Here is a 10,830-nt window from a genome sequence, read left to right as displayed (position 1 = left end):
GTTAAACATACTCTTTGTCCACCCTTAGTTAACTCTTTCTTCAACTTAACACGCTCCTCACAAAACAACTTGAATATATCCCTACTAACAGTCATTCTACCAGGGACATCAAACTTAGGTTGCAAGCTTTGAAGAAGCTCTCTAAACCYTTCACCGTCAACAACACTAAAAGGTTGTTYATCTTTCACTACMAACCTAGCCAAGGCATTGCGACATTTTTCTTTATTAAAAGTCACGGCCAACAAATTTCCCACACCATCACCACCGCCTTGAAAACTAAGTACTTTTTGTTTTTTATCGGTTTCCCTACCCGGATATTTCTTGCATTGTTTTGTTATGTGTGTCCACAAACTTGTTGTGCCAATTTTCTTACTGTCACATGCATAATTTTTTCCACAATAGTTGCAAACACACCTAAGATCATTTGGATTTCCACCCTCTACTTTTGTAAAATGAGCCCAAACATTAGATACTCTACCACCTGACCTTTTTTTATCGATGTTTGGTTCTTCCTTGATCTCTTTATCAATACATATTGGGGTTGGGATAGCATTAGCATCCATTGAATTTGAAACTGTAAGGATTAAGAAGACTGTGAGGTACATTAAATAAACTGTAAAGCTATGTACATTAAATAAACTATGTAAATATGATACAAAAGGGCAAAGGCTGTGTAAAAAGAGGAGGTCCAAAATATAATACAAAGGCTGTGTAAAAAGAAGAGGTCCAAAATATAATACAAAGGCTGTGTAAAACGAAGGAAGGCTGTGTTGTGTTACCTTAATCGACTTGCTGTAAATCGACTCTCGCTTGCTGTAAATCGACTCTCGATGGCTCAAGGATGTAAATCGAAGGATGGTCCAATCGATCTGCTGTAAATCGACTCTCGACTCTCGATGGCCTCTCGCAGTCTCGACTCTCGCTTGCTGTCAATCGATCTGCTGTCCTCTCGCAGTCTCAACTCTCGCTTGCTCTGTCAATCGATCCGCTGGCCTCTCGTAGTATCGACTCTCGCTTGCTGTCAATTAGGGAATAGGGAGCTGAGTTTTGTTGATTTGAGTTTAGGAAGGAGCAGACCAGAGCATCTAGGGTAAACAAGAGGTTCCCCCCATTCCCGTGTGTTTTTGCTTCCAAGTTCCAATCGGTCATCGGGTTGGGTCGGTTTTAGTTGGGCCTAAACCGATTTCAACCCAATAGAGTCGGGTTACTTAATTTTTTTATCAATCAACCTTCGGGTTAGCTCGGGTTAGTTTTTTTTTTTTAAATCGGGTTGGGTTGATCGGGTTGATCGGGTTTTTGAGCACCCCTACCTTGCACCACCGGCCATCGCCACCTCTCTCGGCCTAGCTCATCGTCGTCGCCACCTTCCTCAACCCAATCTTAATCTCAATCTCGTTGTTTGGTTCGATTTCAGGCCATTGTACCATCGCACTCGTTGTTTGGTTCGATTTCAGGCCATCGCACCAGCTGTTTGGTTTGATTTCAAGCCATCGCATCATCGCACCCGCTGTTTGGTTCATTCAGGCCTTCATACCAGTCTCTATCCCGCTGTTTGGTTTGATTTCATGTTCAATTCATAATTCTTTTGCCGTCAAATTGCTGAGATCCTCAACAACGATCGATTTTAACCCTAGTCCTTCTACTATACTACACTTCCCATTGCATCCATTGATTTTGCTGAACAATCGGTCATCCACAACGATTGAATGGGTTTTGGCATTTCTCCTCTGTTTTGTAATTTTGATTCAACCTCAAGGACTAGCTTGTGATTAAACTTCAAATGGGTTTTGGGATTTTTTGGATTTCTCCTCTGATTTTAATTAGGGAAGGGGAGTAGAGCGAAGCTTAATCTCGATGGTCACTTATGGACTATGGTTTCTTCCCTTCAATCTCGATCTCGATGGTCACATGTGGTTTCTTCTCTAGATAAAAGTTTTCTAGGTTGATCACGATCTTGAACTTGGGTTGATGTCGCCGAAGAAGAACGTAGCTCAATCTCGATATTGACAGTGGAGAAGAATAAAAGGGTTGGGAGAAGACCGAGATGGTCACCGGATGGAAGGGACGAGTTTCTCTCTGTGGGTGGGAAGAGTTCAAACGAGAACAACCTTTTACCATAAACAATCACATGTGACACTATTATTCCAATACATATGATACATATGTGATACTAAATCAGGGACGTGGACGACTTTTGACACGATCTAGGTTGTAGGCCAAGTCACCCTTACACCACTAAGCCCCCCACATGTTCTATCACATGTGATAAATGTGTTATTAATGTGATACTATAATCCATCAAGACCATCATATGCGATACTAAATCATAGACGCAGACGACATTTGGTGCAACCTAAGTTGCAAGGCACGACATCCATACACCACCAAGTCCCCTCAAGTGTATTATCACATATGATAAAAATGTTCTCGCGTTTCGTAAAATGAAGGTGCTCTCGTTTAAACCTCCACCTATATATAGGGTATATTTCAAATGCAACCATGTCCATTTGTACAAACAATGCAACCCAATCAATTGAGATATTTATTGAAGTGATGAGAGTTCATTTATTATTATTTGAATATTTATAGAAGATGACCAAAGTTCATTAATTATAATCAATACTTTATATTAGAAAAAAAATAAAATTTTTATGAAATCACATATTTATCTAATTAAATGCACGGTTGAAATTGAGTTGTATTAGTTGTACAAATGTAAAAGGTTGTATAATAATTCAACTCTCTCTCTCTTTATATATATATATATAGTTTATATTTTTACCTGCTAAAGAGGTTATTTTACATGTTTTAGGAAGTTCAAGGAGTTATTTGTTTAAAAAATTATCTAAAAACTTAATCATTCTAAACAGTAAAGTTTATTGGGGTTTTTTTGAAAATTTTCTAAATTGTTTTTATTCCATTGATTTTAAAGATAAATGTGTTAAAAAAAACCCAAATATTTTCTTCTCAATTCACCCGATACAATCGGGACAGGGCTATTATTGTAAAACAGTTGTTCGGACTTCAGTTACGTTACATATACCCGCCGCCCATCACCGCCGCACCACATTTTCCGATATGGCCACCACGGCCGCCGCCGATGACGACAGCGACCGTCCTCCTCTCCGTCGAGACTCAGTTCCAGTCGTTGATCTCCGTCTCCTCTCCCAGTCAGAGCTCTACTCCCTCTCTCTAAGTTCCGACTCCTCCTTCGATCTCAACCGTGGCGATGACGTCGTTATCCCCAAAATTAACCGCTCCGTTTTCAACGAATCCGCCGGTAGCCGTAAACAGACCTACTCCCGTCTCCGTCTTGCATCGGCTGAGTCCTCCGCAACAACCAAAACCACCACCCTCCACCGCCGCACACCTCACCTCCGTTCGTCCCATACAACCTCTTCTAACAACATTAATGACCCCGAACAAGCGGAAAACTCTCAGATCATCCGTATGTTGAAACATCTCTGCAAGTCGGATCCAAATTTCCAGGATGTAGTTGAGAATGAAGACGAAAACGACAGCAATTCCGTTGTGCCTGAATTCTTGAACCCGGAAAACCTAGGCATAAAGCGAAAACGAGGGAGGCCGCGGAAGCATGAGAATGTGGTTTTCCTTCGTCCTCCCACCGCGAAGAGAATTCGTAATAATACGGTTAAGAAAGTGGTTGTATTTGATCACGAGAGGGATAGAGAAATTGTAAATGATAGAGGTGTGCCGGTAAATTTGACAACACTTGCCGGATTAGAGGATCCCTACGGGCCCGAAATTAGGAGGAGGACTGTGGGAATGTCGACGGAAGATGAGTTGTTAGGGTTTCTGAGAGGTTTGAATGGACAGTGGGGGAGTAGGAGGAAGAAGAGAAGGGTTGTGGATGCAATTGAATTTGGTGATGTTTTGCCTAAAGGCTGGAGGCTGAGTCTCTGTATAAAGAAGAAAGAAGGCCGTGTTTGGTTATTCTGTCGCCGTTACATAAGGTTTCCATTCTGCCTCTCCTTTTAGGCTATATGCTACACACATTTCACTGAAAGAAATGACATTGGTTTTGGAGGGTGATGATCTTGTGTATAACGAAAATCAATCAATAGTGGCAATCATTTCATTGGGGTTATGAACATCTATCTTGTCATTTCAGAAAGAATTCATTAGGTTAGTGAACCAATTATAGGAGATCAAATTTACTGCCTGCTTTGCATTATAATTTCTTCTAGTTGAGCAGGTGCCAAGAACTGAGAACCATGCCCAGGGGTGGGGGTTAACCTTTTTAAAAGTTAAGGAAGATGATAAGATTTAAAATTTGACGGGGTATATCATATTGTGAACACAAAGAGCATGCAGAGGAGTGTGGTATTTGCATATGATAGCATGTCATTCCATGAGGATAGATAATCCTAACAAGAGAGTAGATATGACGTTTGGTGCCGAGTCCTGATTTGACTAGTTAGGATATGAATCGAGTGAATTTTAATAGAACGATCCAAGTAAAGCTTGTGATGTTTGATTTCTCTCTGTATTTAACCATTAAGAAGTGTTGGTAATATCATGGTACTGGGTGTGCATTTTTAAACTCTAGTTTTTTCTATGTAGAGATCTTATATGTAAAAGATCAGACCTTCGAACCTCAATTGGTCCTTCCAATATCATGAGTTGATTTATAAAACTTAGGTTCTCTTTATATGGAAAATACATAAGATCATCGGTTCTTTTTATGAGGCAGTTTCACTCATATCTGAACGTAGTTATACCTCCTAATTTCACCACCCTTGGTAGTATTGACCCCTACACACACACTGACCGGATGCAAACCCCTTTGAAAATGGACATGCAAACAAATATCCATTAAAATGGTCCTGAAACACGAAATTTAAGTTTTTCATGTGCTGAAGGTTCGGAATTACAAAGCGTGCTTGCCCAAATTAGTGTGTTGAGAAATCACAGCCAATTCATACCCAAATCAGATTTCAAGAATTTTCAAGTATCTGGTTGAGCTGATTCTGTGATCAAGGTTTTTGACTAACTATCCAATTTGACTATTGCATCTTTTGGTATTTTACTATTTAGTTATAAGAAGATGAAAGATGCTGATCTGTTTTATGGGTAGAAAAGAAGATGAAAAACCTTGAATTGGAAGACGTTGATCCAACTACATATGCATGTTTCTAGGGAATTCTTTGAAAATATTTTTTTCAACTCCACCAGCTATAGGAACCCTGGAACGCTTTGATTTTATTACTCACAATTGAGATTCCAGTTGGAACATAGCTAACTTCTATATCAAGTTCTCAATCTGTATGCTGCTTTAACTCATTGCATTGTAGCACATAAGTCCTAATCCAGTTGGGAATGTAGCCACAGTGACTTAATAGGTTTAATTTTTTATGGTTTAGAAGATAATTGCTAAGGAGTACATTGGTATGTTTTATAGAGAGGAAGATATAATATCTGTATGTACCTAGCTTGGGAGCATTAAGCTTTTGAGTCATGCCATTAAGCTAAGAACATGTTATTGAGTTTATGTTAATAGAGTGGAGACAGGTGTTGCAGAAAATGAGATTATTCATTCTATGGAGATCAATCATGAACGGTATTTTGTCAAATAAGAGAATTGGTGGAGAAGTCTATGGGAAAAAGGGTATAGGATCTTTGTACAAATTTTCCATTATTAGGTATTTGAGTTCTTGACAAGACAGATATAATGGAAAATACCTTGGCACAATTAAAATATGTTTGATGGGTCAGTGACTCGCATGGACTATATGATAAGACAGCTGTTCATCTTTCTGCCTTAGTTATGTTCTCATTGGAGAAACTGCAGTTTCCATTTGAAGACAATTTCATGTTAATTTGTGAGAGTTGGAAAAATGTCAATGTTGAGCGTGATGCTTTTAATAGGGTCACTGCATGAGTTTTAAGATCTCGTTGTGGGTGTACTATTCATCGACTATTTGGAGAAGAGAGTACAAGGAGTGCAATTGAATGATATAAGGCACAAGTCTTAAAAGAGTCTATGCATCGACCTTATAAAATGTTGGTAAAACCATGGATTTGCTGTCGTTAATAAAGTATAGCTTAGATGTAAAAATTAGAATCTGGATCTCTCATAGTACTTCCATTATTAGTAGTTTGATTCACAAAGGTATAGGTTTCTATGTTGCAGTTGAGATGAAAAAAGGTTGACCATTGCACTTGGGACATAAGAGCACCATTTCCTTTTAGAAGTCTTTTGAGCTTTTACTCCAAACCAGTCCTATATTTGCATGTTCATCCTCTTATGCCAAGTGGTAGTGCTGTACTATGCATACCTAGCTCATCCTTAGTGGTGCATTTTCATCAATCAAAATTATTTCAACTTTAAGCATTTCACTTTATCTTGTATGCAACCCTTCGTGAGTTCATCACTAGCTGATATTCATTGCATTGTAATTATAATTAATCCATGTCAAGATGGAGATTTGCCCATCCAGTAATCTAGTTATCAACCACTCTATGCTAGAACAGTGATCATCTTGGTGTGACTTCTATTGCAGTTTGAATAATATTTATCAGATGTTCTTGTTGCTACAATTTATCATCTGAACACAAAATTTAGGTAGTATCCTGTCATACTGATATCAACATTGTGAATATAATAGTTCCTGGTTCTTACACGATGTACTTACTTTGATGATAACCAGTCCTAGTGGTCAACAATTCGAGTCATGCAAGGAAATATCTACATACTTGATCTCTGTTATTGGACAAGAAAACTTGGATAAGCCAAATCACATTGACATTAACAGTTGTGATGACAATGCTTTCAAAGGAGCTTCTGTGAATGTAAGTTGGTATTTACAACAAGTATTTTGCTCACTTCTTTTAATTTTTTTCGATTACTTCCCTTTTCCTTGTCAGTTTATTTGTTATTTATTACAGGCTGCTGATCTTGTTCTACAAGAGGACATCAAAAGGGATGGCCCAATTAATAATCCATCATCATCATCATCATGCCCAGTCAACAATCCATCATCATCGCCACCAGCACCACCTTTGCCTACAAACTGTGAGGAGCAAGTCACCATGGATATTGAGGATGCAATGGATGTACAAATAGGAGACGTTTTCAAGTGCCTCAAATGCTCATTGATTTTTGAGGGGAAGGACAATTTATTGGACCACCAGGTGCTAGCTCATGACACCGAGAGATCTCAACTTGGTACAGCAGTTACTGAGTGGGTTATTGTAGAAGGTGGAATATTTGAGTGCCAGATCTGCCATAAAACATTTAGTGATAGGAACCAGTATAACGGCCATATAGGGTGCCATGTGAAAAATGAAGTAGAGAAAACTGAACCATCACTAGCTCCAGCCTCAGAATTGGATTGTGATCCTCGATTGATGACTGGACTTCCTAACAAGGAAGCGCTAGCATCGGTTTCGGCTGGAGACAATATTGAACCTGCTTCTCATCTTAATTACGAAACAAATTCTGGTAAACTATCCAATGCCGATGAGCTTGTTCATGACCTTAACATTGTGTCTCATAGTATACAGGACGGACATATTGATGTAGATAGGAATATTTATATTGAAGAATCCCGTGATAAGTTGGGCAACAACTGTACCATAAATGATGAAGTCTCTAGGACGGACCAAGTTCCTGATATTGCTGTTTCTCAGTCTGGACTTTTAGTTGATGAAGTCCCCCTATCCGTTAATGAAAGCAACAGACAACCTGAAACTTCTGGCGAAGCTCATGTTAAATGTATCGACGATAAGTTGGATTGCGATCTTGATCAGGGTATAAGTTCTGGAAGCTTTCTGCTATCTCCATTCCCAAATAAACTGACGGGCAACGGTAGTGGTGCTGGGGAAAGTGACATTAGTGGACAGGTGCTCAATCAAGATGCAGTTTCTGAAACTGGAGTTACATATGTTGATTCTGTTCATGACAAATCAGATTGCATCCTTGAGCAGGGAAGTTCTGGGAACTGTCTCCTTCCTTCATCATCAAATGAACCGATGGGCAATGGTCATGGTGTTGGTAAAGATATTGTTGGTATGGCTGCTAGTGTTGGAGTCCTCAATCATACAGTTTCTGAAACTTCGCGTCCTAAATCAAGCATCTGTGAAGAAAAGGGTTTTGGTGCAAACATGGATATGCCTATCAATAGTACATCTGACGAGTTGATATCTGAAAAGGAGAAAGTTGTTGGTGGGTCTTCATTTGGGCTTTTTCTTGATCGTTTTGGGCTGGATAAGGATGGTGCGACCGTAGCCAAGAAGCTTTCTACAAAGGCAACCCGTTCCCTCATTTCACCAAGTATTGATTCAGTTAAAGCTGTCAATAGTGAAAGCCTAATATCTTCCAGAAAACAAAAGTCTGCGCAGAAGGGAGGTCTCGTTAGCAGCAGAGATGCTCCACCCGTTGATAATCTTGCTCATGGCACCTATAATAATGTAAATAAACTCTCATCTGGCTTAGCAAGTTCCAGACTTGATGGACAATTTGATGTTAGGAGGAATGCTTTTGTCAGCTATGGTGCATCAGGTATAGAAGGCGTGAGTACTTTTGGAGACGAAAATGAATTTAGAAGTCATCCATCTCTCACATCATGGCAGGAGGAAGAGTGCGAAAATAAAAATCTTGATGGTGATGTCTCCTTTCCTACAATGGAGGAACCCAGGATGCAAATAAATTCTGAAAGAAGGTCGTTTCTATCTGGTGGTGAGCAAAGCTGCTGTACTGAAAATGTAACGGAAGTTCCTTCAAATAAATCAGAGGAAGCCAAATTAGACGACTTCCATATCTTTAGGAACAATGAGGCAAAACGTAATGAATCAGTTGCTTCTTTAGGCAGCAGCCATGATGGGTTGAATAGGGATGTTTTGGATTTTAATACAAAAAGCAACCTTGAATTCTGTTCACTTGTTCCATCTGAAAATGAGCAAGCGTTTAGCTTCCAAGACGATGTAACTTGTCTGTATGACAGGGCAATGGAGGAATGCAAACAGGAGAGCTCAGAAAGGGGATTGCTTAATCATTTTTCCATTGCTGATACATCCGATGATATTTTTGAGAATAAGATCTATTCTACACCACTAGATGGGCTCAAATTCGATGATGACAGAGATATTAGCAGCAATGAGTTAAGTCTTGCTTTTGGGAACCCTCATGCTCTATATCCCGATGCTATTAGGGTGGAGCAGAAAAAAGATCTTGTAAGTTGCTCTGTAGTTCCATCCAAGATTGATGAAGCTTTTGATGTCCATACTAGTTTGAGTATGGTTAACAATAGTATGGTAGAGAATCTCAAAGCGGGAAGAGGTTCAGTGGGCGGATTATTTAATCTCTCTTGTAACGACAAAACTAGTAGTTTTCCTAATGGTGGTAATACAGTTTACCCTGGCAGAGCATGGGAGGGGATGAAATCCGATGAATTTAAAAATTCTGGAAACAAGTTCACCACCGGTTTTGGAAGCAATCATGGTCAAACTCATGAAGTTGTGCCTAGTGGTATGTGGAAAACTACTGGTGATGGAAATCAACTGCAAAGTGGTTTATCCACCCCTTCACATCCACAGATCCAGTCTCCTAGCTCTTTCCATTCCTTCAATATAATGTCAGAGAAGGTATAAGTTTCGGCCTATCTGAAACATACTGTGCATTTTGAGGGTGTGTTTGGTACGCAGACAGGACCGGATCGGACCGGATGGGTGAGAGTGAGATAGGTGGTAGAAAGATTGTGCAAGGTTTTGGGGGTTTTAATTTGAGGTGCATAGTTTAGTTATTTACCATTCTATATCCTTATTTTTTTGTTCCGCCCACTTTTGTCCCACTTACTGTCCTGTCCTGGTCTTAATGTCACACCGAACATGGACAAGAAATTTTTGTTGCCCCATATACCAAACGCACCCATGATGACCCTTATGAGGAGGCCGCCCCATTTGAGTCTCGTATTTGTAATATGAACTTTTGTTATAAGAACTTGTTTGACTATTATTTTTTATTGACAGGTTGGAGATGGACAGTTTAGACTTGATGAAAGGTATAATGAAGGTTTTGGTGTGAGTGGGATGAGATCAAGTAGACCTGAACCTGTGGAATTCAGTTTTCTAACCGGTAGATCTCAACATAATCCACACCCGCTTCAAGGGGATTCAAGGGTCTTCTCGTACAATGCGGGTATGGAACAGCAGTTTGATTCTTCTTTTTGGCTTGGAAAGAACGGTATGATGCCAAGTACGGGTGGAAGAAATCAGATTACCAGCGTATGTGCTTGGTGTAGAAATGAATTCCATCTCCAACCGGTTCATCCTGGAACACAAGATGGAATTGGTTCTTTGTGCCCGTCTTGCAGTGCAGGAATGTCAGGGCATGTCAACATGTTGTAGAACAATCTCTGCTTTCAGTCGAGCAGTATTTCCTCGAGAACATAAGGTAACTTTCTAGACAATTTTTTTAAAATTATTATTATTATTTCTCAAAGATATTACTGCGGTGGCTAAGCTTTAAATGATGCCCCATTCTTCTCAAAATAAGTGTCTACTTTGTCCTAAAATAAGTGTCCACTTTCAAAAGCAAATGCCTATTTTCCAATTCTACCTTTAATTATAAAACGGGGAAGTTTATTACTTCTTCTACTATTAAGGCTAAGGGGTTGTTTGCTTGGTTTTCATCAAGTCCTGTATGGATAAAGTTGGTTGTATGTGAACTAGTTGGTCTGTATAATTGGAATTGTTTTTGTTTGGGAGGGCTTTTTCAGAGATGGAAGGAGTGTTTTTTGATTGGGAGGGGCATGTTTGAAAAATCTTGGCTATCTGCATAAAGCTCCCCCCCCCCCCCTTACTGAATAA

At 39.5% G+C, this 10,830-nt stretch overlaps 1 protein-coding gene across 1 annotated transcript in view; it reads left to right on the top strand.

Moving 5' to 3' along the window:
- Window positions 1–3,078: 3,078 nt before the first annotated feature.
- LOC112510863 overlaps window positions 3,079–10,830 on the top strand; it is an 8,610-nt gene continuing 858 nt past the window's right edge. Inside the window, exons 1-4 of the mRNA XM_025116212.1 lie at window positions 3,079–3,974; window positions 6,672–6,813; window positions 6,910–9,606; window positions 9,991–10,414. Of these exons, the coding sequence (XP_024971980.1) occupies window positions 3,079–3,974; window positions 6,672–6,813; window positions 6,910–9,606; window positions 9,991–10,368 (4,113 nt within the window). The 3' untranslated portion in view covers window positions 10,369–10,414. The remainder of the gene's footprint in view (window positions 3,975–6,671; window positions 6,814–6,909; window positions 9,607–9,990; window positions 10,415–10,830) is intronic.

This window comes from Cynara cardunculus (assembly GCF_001531365.2).
Source record: "Cynara cardunculus var. scolymus isolate 2C chromosome LG 4, CcrdV1, whole genome shotgun sequence".
NCBI lineage: Eukaryota > Viridiplantae > Streptophyta > Magnoliopsida > Asterales > Asteraceae > Cynara > Cynara cardunculus.
This window is presented reverse-complemented; position numbering and strand designations above follow the sequence as displayed.